We start from the raw sequence: 12,378 nt of genomic DNA, 5'->3' as shown, positions 1-12,378 counted from the left end.
CAGCCAGAATTGGCTCACTGTCAACATCTGTGGACCCCATAAATTAACTAGCAGATCAGCTATCTCCCCCCACCCCATCAGCTTCCTTAAGCTGGACTTTGAAAGGTGTTTTATTTTCATCCCACCTAGGCTTCAGCATGTTCCCTAGAATAAGAACCTGAGTGGCCTCATAGCCACACAACATGTTTTTTGGTTTCCTGATACTGCACCTGCCTTACAGGGATATTCCTGGATAATTTGATGCCACTTGTAGAGAACAGAAAGGCAGTAGGAGTTATAGTACCAGGGTTCACATATGTGTTCACACACTCACTTACTACCTGTACCATTCAGGACCAAACTATCACATTCTGTGCTTCAGTTGCCCAATACTCCTGGATAAGCCAGGACGGGTACCTCTGGAGACTACCTATGCAAACTAGAAAAGTTAATATGTGACAGATTTAGAATAAAATCCTGGCTCCCAATCAGTTTGCAACAAAACAGCTACAATTAGTATAATTATCAAAGGGCTTCCTAGCTTTCTCCAATCTGTAAGCTATCACTAGAAAACTCAGGTTTGTTCTAGAAAACAGGATGATACCACTGAGTACCCTAAACTTAAAATCTGACTGCCTCCTAAAAAGGGGGAGCAAACATTCTTGGTATGGAAAGGTATTGTCTAATGTCTCTGGGCAACAGACTTCTAAATGGTCCAATGCTGTGCCCTGGACCAGCGCTGTCCAGAAGAACCTGCTCTGAGGACAGGCTGATCTATGTGTATGTCATCCATTATGGAAGCCACATGCGTCTACTGGAATGTGATGGTGACAGAACTTTTATTTCACGTCATTTAGCATTAATTAACTTCAACAGCTCCACACGATCAGTGGCCACCCCTGTAGAAAACATTTCCTGGGAGAATGTGGGAAAATTGTAATTGTAAGCTCGCCCTCTTTGGGGCTCCTTTACTGAATCTGAAACAGTGAAGAGGAGCCTGGGCAGTACCATGAGCAGCCCTGCGGGTTATTAGCACTTTAAAGTGATTGCCACATCTTCATTTGCTAACCTTACTTTTCTGACACTGAGTTTCAGCCCTCACTTGCTTTTCCTATTAATCCTGCCATGAGAAAACCCTGGATGGGCTTCTCACTTCCAAGGCCTCCATTCCAGATGCTCAGATGCGGCAAACAGTCAAGGATGTGGGTGGTCAGAAATGAATCTGCTCACAGTAATAAAAACATTCTGAACGAGATTTGGAAGACATTCTGCCTCTGATCAGAGAGTTCAGGGAAAGTAGAATTAAAAAAAGAGATCAGCTGAAGCCAAGAAAAGAACTTTGGGGCCATGCTATTTCAAGAGAAAGCTATCATTGTTTCCAGAGAACATGGAAGGGGCGGAGTTGCTGACTTCAAAGGTGAGTCCTTGGGTCAGCTCTGGTTCTCCCAAACCACTTTCAAGCCCAGGGAATACTGAGGCCCCCAAAGGCCTCTTCACAAGATTTCTGTGCATATTTCAGCGTTTAGCATTTACCAGTGGGTTTGGCTATTTGGTCCTTGTGACTTGTCAATGATTTCAGAAGTCACCAGAGCTGAATGAATGGCGCCTTGGGCATGACCTGATGGTTCAAGCTCTCAGGCTCCAAAGAAGCCAGCCACTGATGGACAGGTCAACCACAGTCTTGCAAAGTTACCTGAGTAACCAAGAGAAAGACCTGTTCCTACTGTAATGGAAAGGTATCTGTGTGTCTGCTAGCCTCCTTAAAGACATCACCAGGTGGTTTTTGGGTTCCCTAATCTCATGGTCATCATGCAGAAAATGAATTAGTTCATTGCTTCAACACCTCTGTGGGTTTAAACACAGATGGAGTGCAGAAGTAAGACAACATTAATAGACAAGCATGCATACCTCCCCCCCCCCCCACACACACACACAACAGAGGATTACGTGAGGTATACATTGGACCTTTCACTTGTCCATTTGGCTGGAGGCCATTTTATTGTCTGAAAAGAAAATGCATTTGAAAAGCATGCAGCCCTTTCCCTTTTGCTGCATAGTTATACACTGTGGCATTCAACAGCTGCAAAGAGGGCTCATGACGGTGACAAGCCACACAAATGACTCATAGTGGCCCATCGTCTTCTATAAATCAAAGAGGTCTTTTCAGAGAACCCTGAGCCCAATCTCCAATTACTGCACAATGCTTCAGGAAGTATAAAACCTGAACATAGGAAGGCTGGGGGTTTATATCAGAGGCTGCTAAGCCCAGCCAGGAGCCTTATTATAACAAAGAAATCTGAGGGCCAACTCGATACTCAAACATCACAGGGCAGGGCCCAACATCTCCACAAAGGCACCTTTGTCAGAGATCCAGAAGGAAAGACACTGTTCTCTGGCTTCCATCAGACTCAGAGGTTGAAAAAAACCTCACAACGGCCAACATCAGCAAACTACAAATGATAATTTATATGGAGAGCACATATTCCTTATAATAATTATGTCTCTGCTGACTCTAAGCACAGATTCCCTCTCCCAGTCCTCCCAGGCCCAGCCAGGAGAAGACAGTAATGGCAGAGACAGAGCACAGAGGGAAGCCTTGCTTTTTCTAGACCTGGGTGTGTTCTGCTGTTTCTCGTTTTATTTACTTAAAAGCCAGGGAAATAGATCTGAGGTGGCACAGCTGAGGGGGTGTCTATGCCCTTTTGTGGGCTTAACAGGGAGGAAGGATGACTGGTCACAGCAGCAGTGGAAAGCCCAGGAATTCATATTGACTCAGATGAAGGCAAGTTTGAGAAGCCCTGTTTACTGCACAGGATAAAGGGGGAATTTCTGCCCACCTCCCACACACCTGGCTAGAGGCACAGAGTTCCCCTGAAGGAGGAAAGCAAAACAACATGTCCTGCTGGAGCCTGAATGAGAACCAAGGCTCATTGGCACAACACACACAGCAGGGGGTCGGTGAGAAAGCTGCCATGGCTGTCCACAGCTGACCAACTAACACAGTGATAGAGTACACAGCTTCAGCAATGGTGACTTCTATTTACCCTAGCATGTTTCTTTTGTCCTGTCAAAGGATCCCTGGGTGCACTTTGGCCCCAATGGAGCTGAAAATGAAGCTGCCAAGAGGCTGCAGGTGGTTGCCTTGTGGTAGGACCCTAACTTTGCACTGTACCATAAGCACCTGTGTCCACACCACCCTAATGTACACCAGTTCCAGTTTTACTGCTCCCTTCTTCTGGATCTTAGGCCAACAGGTCTGTGATAAGGACTGGAACTCTACACTGCTACAGGGATGGGTGTGGGCTGTGCATCTGCTCCAGATCTATGAGCTGGGACTTCTTGGTCTGCTGCCCTGTTTGGGGTCACTGATAGATCAGTGTCAGAAATGGTGCAATCCTAGAAGAGGCAGGGCATCCCTTAAAACCCAGAACCATCTGCCTGCCACAGGGCTTCCTGAAGTTCCATGGCATGAGTGTGGGTGGAAAGCTATTTATTTATCTGAGCCTGGGGGCCTCCAGGCAGAGTTAGCATACATTGGAGCCTTAACTAATATGTAAATGAAGGCACATGATGTTTTATTTCTAATCTCATGAGGATTGTTCTTCACTTTGGAAAATCCCATCAACCACCCAAAGTAACCCAGTAACCAGTCTAAACCAGTTGCCCAAATGGCCTCTTCGGGGTCAGTGTCCCATTGAGCCCACATTCACACACTGGTGTGCAGCATCCAGCATCCTCCACATGTCTCTCATTGGTATACTCATACCTTACTCATACCACCTCATTCCCGACCCTCATCCAGGCTGGTGTAGATTTTCCCCAATACTTGGGACAAGAAGTACTTCAGATTCAGGTTCTCTGGAGTGTTTGCACATACATACTGAGATACCTGGGAAAGGGCACCTACACCTAGATGAAAACCTCACTTGTGTCACGCATACCTTACACAAGTGACCTTAAGGTCACTGTACACAGTATTTTTGGTGCATTTGTGATGTGACTGACCTGAGGTCTGTAGTGGAACTTGACATTTGCAGAATCATGTGGTTGCTCAAAGTGTTTCAGGTTTGAGGGCACTGCACGTTTTTTGGATTGGATGTGTAACTAACACTTGCACTACCTCAAACTCGTAAGAATTATGTATGGGGTATTTAAATGGCCTTTTGATCTCATTGCAAGGCATTTGTACAATGCTAAAGTCTGGAAACTAGACTTCAGGAAGACTCCTTGCTCCTTCTCTTCCCAGGCTACAGTGTTAAACGGGAATGATCTGGAGCAATACTGTGCTGAAGTCCAGAGGCGGTGATGGGAGGGGCATGGTGGATGTACAGATACAGAGGCCATTGTAAACCACCAGTGTGACCAGGAGGGGACAGCAAAAGCACCAAACCCAACCTGCTGGCACATGGGCACACACAAAGCAACTCCATCCACCCCACACACATGCCACACGGAAGCTCTGTGTTCCTTGAGGGAGAGGCCAGCACTAATGCACAGAGGTGTTATGAGGTGCCACCTGGTACAGGCAGTCCCTGTCCTCTCTTCAGCTGTACAAATAAGGGACCCTGTCATTCCTGCCACCTAGGTGGATCCTGATAAGTAGAGGGTGGGACACACGTGGGTGGGCCACATGTGGGTAGACTTCCTCTCCAACAACTTTCCACACTGTGAAGTGCAGGTTCTGTGTAAACAAGGAATGTGTTACACTTGAAATTTCATAAGGTAATCTCCCCAAGGCTATTAGCATAACCAGATACAAATTCTCCAGAAGATGTGCATACGTTGTGTGCATTAGTACACACACACACACACACACATGCACGCATACACAGACAGATATACAAACATGCACACATGAATACAGCTCCTGAGAAATGAGACAGATGGCCTTCTGGCTGTTTTGTTCCAGTACATTCTCAAAGATGCCAATCCAGCCCTCTCCACTAGGCCAGCCCCTGCAGCTGTGTGTAAGCCACTCACCTCTCTGAGTCAAAGTAGGTGTCTATGTAGGAATGTGGGGCACCTGCCACAGCGAAGTTACTGCTTCCAGTGTCCACAAGAATCTGTACCTTTTGTTTTTTAAGGAGAAAAAAAAATTGGAAAGCTTCAAATTATTTGTAGAAGTATGAAGCACAACAACTTATTAATCAGTAAAAACTAATATCCATACTGATTTAGGGAGAAATGTTAGAAAATATAAATGTATAAAGTCATATGGAAAACATTCCACAGCCCTGGAAGATGCTGCTGCAAGAAACAAGTGGGATTTGCCTCAGATACCTCAGGAGCCTTCCAGACAGGTTTGTGAAACAGGGGACATTTTGAGTCACTAATACTCAATAATATGGCCAGTTCTTTAGTCACTTCTGGAATTTTGCACAGGTTCATCCCTGGCCAGAAATACCTTGCTTTTCCAAATATTTCTTGGAGTATCAAATCCACTGTGGTATCCTTTCCCCAGGAGCCTTCTTGTTACTGGTTTTTACTCCATCTCCCTGCTGAGTCTCTGAAGATACCCATCATAAGTACGTCCTTATGAAAGAATGTGTTTCTACTTCATGTGTATTTTGCCTGCATGTCTTAAATGCACCACATATGTGCTGGTGCCTGTGGAGTTCAGAAGAGGGTGTCAGAATCCCTGGAATTACAGATGTTTGTGAGCTGCCATGTGAATGCTGTGAACTGAACCTGAGTCCTCTGCAAGAGCAGTCACTGCTCTTAACCACTGAGCTTTGAGTCCAGCAAACAGGTGCCTCTTTTCTAGCTTTATTAAAGTCTAATTTTGGTATAATGAAAAGACGGTGATGGTAGATGTCTGCAGTCTCAACAGTACAGAGACCAGAAAAGCGGGGTGTTGAGTTGGAGGATAGCCTAGTCTGGCTACACAGTAAGACCCCATCTCTAATAAACAAAAGCTCAAATTGCCAGAAGTCTGATGATGAGTTTGGATAGGTTCTGTGCCCATTGCCAAGGCATTCCTAAAACCCTGATTATCCCTAAATGTCCTCTTTGCCCCTCTTTCCTGGGAGATACCAGTTTCTGTCTTCTATTAGAAGGGGTGAATTTCCTCTGTTCTTGAACATTCTGGAACCATGTAGTTTTCTTCTATTTTGGCCCAGTCGCATTGAGACTCTTACACACTGTGGAGTATCTGTTCTTTTCTTTCTACCACCAGGCTGCTTGTCTCTGTCTCTCTTGAGGGAAGCGGTGGTGCCTTATGATAGATAAGGCTGCCTGGACATTTCTGTCTTTTTGTGGATGTGTTTCTATTTCTCTTGGGAATGAAACCTGCTTGGTCAAAGGGTAGATGCCCTTTAAATAAAAAGAAATGGAGTTCTCAAGCCCAGATGCACAAGTTGTACCCCTGTGGCAATGTGTTATGGTCCACTGAGTTCACTTGCTCCATGCCCTCTCAGAAAGCTAGTGGCCCTATTTTCTTTTTCAGCCATTCTAGTGGGTGTAGAATGCTATCTAATTTGCAGTTCCTGGTGGCTAATGGCACTAAGCTGTTGCCCTGTATGTTAATTGTTTGACCCATATCTCCAGTAAACAATGGCTCCTCAAGGGGTGGAGTGTGCTATCTGCCTAGCATCCAACCTCAGTCCAAACATGGACTGTTTAGTAAGTAAACACAGACTTTAGAATCAAGCACAGAATAAGCAGTTAAAGTCTCTAAGGTTTGAACATCCAGTTATACAAGCTACAGAAAATGCTATTAGGCAGGCAAGTTTTTAACCCAAGACCTCTATTCAACAATTAGAGCACCCTCAGCTTTGGCCAGGCCCATAACTTTCTATCTCTAACTTGGTTCAGTTTCCCTTCCTTCTCCTAACTCCAGGATACCACCCTTGCCCAGTTTTCCTTTTTCTGGTGACCTCCCTCTCTGTCTGGCGTTCTTCCAAGTCTGCAGAAGTTTCTGTTGTGCCTTCTCTCAGGCCATCAGGGGCTCTGTGGAGTTTTTGCTTGCTTTTACTGTGCTAATGATCCCAGATTTACCTACCCCTAGGCTTGGGCTTTTCTTATCCAACATCTCTACCTGTATTTCTCCCCACTGCAGGTATTAGGTCTAACTCCAGTCTCTGTGAGTGGAACCATGTTTAGAAATCAGTCAGAGGTGATCATGTTAAGATGGAGACATTAGGTTCTAATGCAGTCTGACTGGCATTCTCTTTGAGAGAAAACTCTCATAAAGACAGGAGGACAGGGGATGCCACGTGACAGGAGAGGTAGCATCCAGGAAATAAATATACATAGTCAGAAAGGAATCTGCCAGATCCACAGGATTTTGCCATCTAAGTTAACATAGTTCTGTAACATTTGCTCAGGGTAAATCTTCAGTGAGCTCCTCTCCCTCCCTACAATGCCACATGAGTGATACAAGGGAAACACCTTGGCCCATGTCATTGTCACTTCTTTCTAAGTGGTCTTTCTACCTTCTCCCTCAGTCTGCTCACAGCTAGGGACCACCTAGGTCCTGTTAAGTCAAAGCCTGTCAATTCTTTCAGTGTGCCAGAGTGTGTGCGAATGCTAAGCTTGTCTCCAGTAAACTTCACCTCATGCCACACCAGCTCTGCTGATCACCAGGTTGACCTTTATAAGAGCTGCTGTAGTCATGGTGTTTCTTCATAGCAATACAGCAATAGACCACCAGGTTGATCCATGATCCCAGGACCCTGTGTCCCTATGTGACACATGACACTGCTTCTTCATAGTTAGTATCTAGCACAATGTAAATTCTATTAAAACAGGTATATTATTTATGGATTAAGGACAAGAAGTCTGAATGTGGTCAACCCAAACAAAATCTGTGTGTGTACATGTGTGCATGGGTGTACACACACACACACACACACACACACACACGAACAGAGGTATCTTTGCCAATTGTTTTCTCCATTAGTTTTCGAGACAGGGTCTCTCACTGAACTGGGGGTACTTTGACTCAGCTAGGCTGGCTGGGTTATCAGTTCCAGGGATTTGCCTGTCTCCACTACCCACCTTCCAAGTGCTGGAGTTATAAATGTGCACTACTGTGCCCAGATTTTTATGTGGGAGTGAGGGATCCAAACTTAGGTCCTCATGCCTACATAGGACTTTACCAACCTAGCCATCTCCCTAGTCCCACATTAAAAAAATAGGTGTGTGTGTGTGTGTGTGTGTGTGTGTGGGTGTACCCACAGAAGCCAGGAGAGTGTATTGGATCTCCTGGAGCTGGAGATACAGGTTGTTGTAAGCTAACTGACAAGGGTGCTGGGAGCTGTGTTTGGCTCCTCTGGATGATCAGCAAGCACACTTACTTAACTGCTGAGCCATATATATATATATATATATATATATATATATATATATATATATACACATATATGTGTGTATGTGTGGTGGATTAAATAGAAATGTTCCCCATAGGCTCATAGATTTGAATGCTTAGTCATTAGGGAGTGGTGTTACTTGGATATAGGTTAGGAGATGTGGCCTTGATGATGAAAATGTGTCACTGGGGGTAAGCTTTGGGGTTTCAAATGCTCAAGCCAGGACTATCTAGTCTCTCTCTCTCTCTCTCTCTCTCTCTCTCTCTCTCTCTCTCTCTCTCTCTCTCTCTGCAAATCATGACACAGAATTCTCATCTTCTCTTCAGTACCATGTCTGCCTGCATGCCACCTTGCTTTCCACCATGATGACAATGGACCAAACCTCTGAACTGGAAGCAAGTCCTACTTGAATGCTTTCCTTTCTAGGAGCTGCTATGGTCATGGTGTCTCTTCACAGCACTAGAACACCGACTAAGACACACTTCTCTGTGAATGTTGCTTCTCCTCTCCCATCATGTGGGTACCAGGGATGAATCTCAGGTTATTTGCTTGGCAACAAGAACAATGGCCCCTATGGAACCATCTCACTGGCTCAGGGGTTGGCTCTTGAGAACTGTATTTCCCACAATAGCTGAGGCATCCTACAAGGAAGTAAGTTTAGCACCTCCTGTCTCACCGAGCCCACAAATGGCCAACTTCTGTGCTGTGTCCTGAGGTCCTCTCAGGGGAGCTCAGCCTGTACTCCAGGATGGGTGCCATCTTCTCCTGGCATGTCCACATTCCTAGATGCCTACTGAGGTCTTCACACTGGAGTGATGTCTTGCTTGGGTTTTGTAGACTTGGATGACATTTGTGGACTCCTCACATTATGGATATTTTCCAGGGTCTTTCAACACCCAGCACCTAATGAAAAATCCAAGGCCTCTCTTACTTTTCCTCATTATACAGTGCTTTTCTTTTCCACTTGGATACCTGAAGAATTCTTTCCTTAGCCACAAAGCCCCAGATGTTTATTGAGCATCTTAATACAGATAGGCCTGGTTCAACTCTCCTGAGACATTGGGCTCATTGTTCCACTGGCAGCCATAACAAATTCCCAGAAACTGGGTGGCATGAAATAGCACACGCTCATTCTTATAGTAGTGGGAGCTGGACAACCAAAGTGAGATGTAGGCAAAGCTCCCCTCAAGAAGTTCCCAGTGTGGGAAGCATCTTTCCTGCCTCTTTGGCTGCTTTTCTATAGCCCTAATCCCTAATCCTCACACTGTTAGAATGATATTTTCCCATTTGCTCTGCTGTGACAGTTGCCACAATTTGCTCTAGACATCTGTCACTCCATCACGTTCTTCTTCAAGATGACTGATTCTGAGTCTACTCACTGCCTGAAGAACTGGCTTCTGTGACCCATTCTTTGCTAGCTTAATGGGAACACAGGGACAAAAGTCATATACAGAGAGCATGTGGAAGCAGCAAAGCTCATTCTGGGAAGTGGCTTTAAAATGCAGCCTGTTCAGTGCCAAGGCTACTGGTTACTATCTAGGCATCTTGATTGGGTTTTGCTCTATCAGTTAAGAAGTTAAATGGGCTGGAGAGATGGCTCAGGGTAAGAGCACTGGCTGCTCTCCAGAGGTCCTGAGTTCAATTCCTAGCAACCACATGGTGACTCACAACCATCTGTAATGGGATCTGATGCCCTCTTCTGGTGTCTCTGAAGAGATACAGTGTACTCACATACATAAAATAAATAAATGATTTTTTTTTAAAAAAAAATTAAAGCCAGGAAAATTATCAAGTACAGTAAATAGCAGTAGGGGAGATCTCTCTCTCTCTCTCTCTCTCTCTCTCTCTCTCTCTCTCTCTCTCTCTCCCTCTCCCTCTCCCTCTCCCTCTCTCTCTCTCTCTCTCTCTCTCTCTCTCTCTCTCTCTCTCTCTCTCTCTCACACACACACACACACACACACACACACACACACACACACATATACAGGCATACAGATGGACTCTCTGCAGAGAGAGTCTTGGGAATGCAGAATCTGTTTTGTTCCTTGAAGGTTGGGGGTGTGTGCTAAGGGTATTTAAGGGGTTCCCCTCCCCTATTTAGAGTTTGTCAGTTTGAACAAAGACAGGGAGGCTGATAGGCTCACAATTTTGAGGTAAGCATGTCTCTGTCTGGCCTTGAGAGGCTCTACTGGTATGAAAAAAAGCCCGCCAGACATTTAGGCCTTTGTTTCCAGTCAAAAGTATGAGGAAGAAGACAGAAGTTTGCCACTTTTTTTTATCTTTTGTTATCTATTTGTAGATAACTCCCACTCCCTACCCCCTCTCTCTGGCTGCCTATCAGGAACATGTCTTAAGTCCCTCACTCTGGTTGACCAGCAGAAACACCCATCAGTTCTGCCCCCAGCTCACATGTATAACCAACAGACCAGGGTGCTCCTGGATTCTGGTTGTGAAATGATGTTTGAAGTTGCTTAGGTAGAAGGGTAGAGAAGAAGTAGCAAAGCCCTGGGCCCTTGGGAGTGTCTACTGAGGCAGCCAGGGAATGTCAGACCTCTGAAAGAAGAGAGGCTGTTATGCAAGAAACAAGTCACCTAAAAACAATAACTGGAGACAGAGCAGTGAGAAATACTGTTTGTTGATCATTAAAAAGTTATAGACAATAAAAGCCACAGATTCCTGAACAAGAATGGTTGTCTCCTATGGCCATTGCTAGGCTACTGCACGAATGTCTTTGGGGTTTCACTGGCAACCGTGGACCCAACAGCAGTCAGGAAGCATGTGAGATGCCAGCCTGCTCCAGAGTCCTGTTCTTTCTGTGTGCTGCCAGGAAGCCTGGCATTCCACATTAATCCTGACCTCTCCTGCAGGTCTAGGCCCAGGCAAGGCTATTGTCTTCGGCACAATGGCCCTAGTGATGGTAGCTTTCTGAGTTGCTATTCCACCCTTTTCCGGGATCTGGAATTCCTCCTAGCCTCCGCAGGCTCCTATGAACACGGCTCTTTCATCCCCACATCCTTATGTCTGCCCTCCTGCTCTCTTTCCTCCCTCAGTGGAAGCAGAGAACACAAGGAGGGAGGAAACCAACCCAAACAGGAACTGTTGTGTGATCCCAACCATTTCTTACTGCTGCCCAGGCCTACTGAGGCCATGTTTTCTCAGCTCAAGTGCAGTCATTTCAGAGGAAAGGCCCCACAAGTCACCTCCCCACTCAGGAAACACTAAGATGCTTATTCCTAGAGTATGCTGTGGGAGAAGAGAGATTGCTCAGAATAAAGGAGTATTACATTTTGAATACAAAAGGATCTCCCTGCCCCAGCTCATGTGTCTAAAATTTGGTCCCCAGCTAGTGGCACTATCTTGGGAAGCTAAGTCCCTCACTGGGTGACCCAGGCCAGTGGAGGCCTTGAGAGTTTATAGCACAGCCCAGCTTCTGGCCTGAGATTCTTGCTTTTCACTCTCATGTGACTAGCTGCCACATGGCCCCACCATCATGGGTCGAGGTGCCTCAGGCACCAGACCTTCTGGCACAAATATGGCCTCTGACAGACACACGCACCAGAAAAGTTAACTCGATACCTAAGAGCTCCAAACTCATGTGCACTTGGAGCCCTCTGCTCATTTGGCCTCCAGAGAGCACCAATCCCCATGATGCTTAAGAAACATTCCACTGTAGCCCTGCCTGTCTGTCACAGGTATCCCTTCTCCTATCCTTTCACGGTAAGGACTCCATTCCCAAAGGCCTGGCCTATTGTTAATACACTGAAGTCTAATTTTTCCAGGTGACAGCCCCAGTATAGGGTACTTTCCCTAACACAGGCCCACATGAGGGACAAGGGAAGCAAGCAGGAGATTGATTCAAACTTCACCTTTCATTCCATTAGGGCATAAAGGTTTGGGGCTCTGGCCCCATTTCATGTATTGAGACTTAGCCTTGGTGTCTTAGCATTTAGGAGCAGGGCCTTCAGTAGGTGAGTGAGTGGTTAGCTGGGTGGATAAGTAGCTGGGCTTGTGAGTGGTGTTCCTAAGAAGGAAGCTCACAAATGGGAGTTAGTGTTGTTATAAAGCACTCAGAGTATCTCTCCTTCTGTTG

General features: G+C 45.8%; 1 protein-coding gene across 1 annotated transcript in view; it reads right to left on the bottom strand.

The window, feature by feature from the left end:
* The window catches only part of Bace2 (beta-secretase 2), an 80,540-nt gene that overhangs the window by 31,266 nt on the left and 36,896 nt on the right, over nt 1-12,378 (bottom strand). The window contains exon 2 of the mRNA XM_021184823.3: nt 4,960-5,048. Within this exon, the coding sequence (XP_021040482.1) occupies nt 4,960-5,048 (89 nt within the window). The remainder of the gene's footprint in view (nt 1-4,959; nt 5,049-12,378) is intronic.

This window comes from Mus caroli, unplaced genomic scaffold (genome assembly GCF_978045245.1).
Source record: "Mus caroli unplaced genomic scaffold, Mus_caroli_1 scaffold_17, whole genome shotgun sequence".
Lineage (NCBI taxonomy): Eukaryota > Metazoa > Chordata > Mammalia > Rodentia > Muridae > Mus > Mus caroli.
The sequence above is the reverse complement of the archived record's forward strand: the minus strand, read 5'-3'. Positions and strand labels throughout refer to the sequence as shown.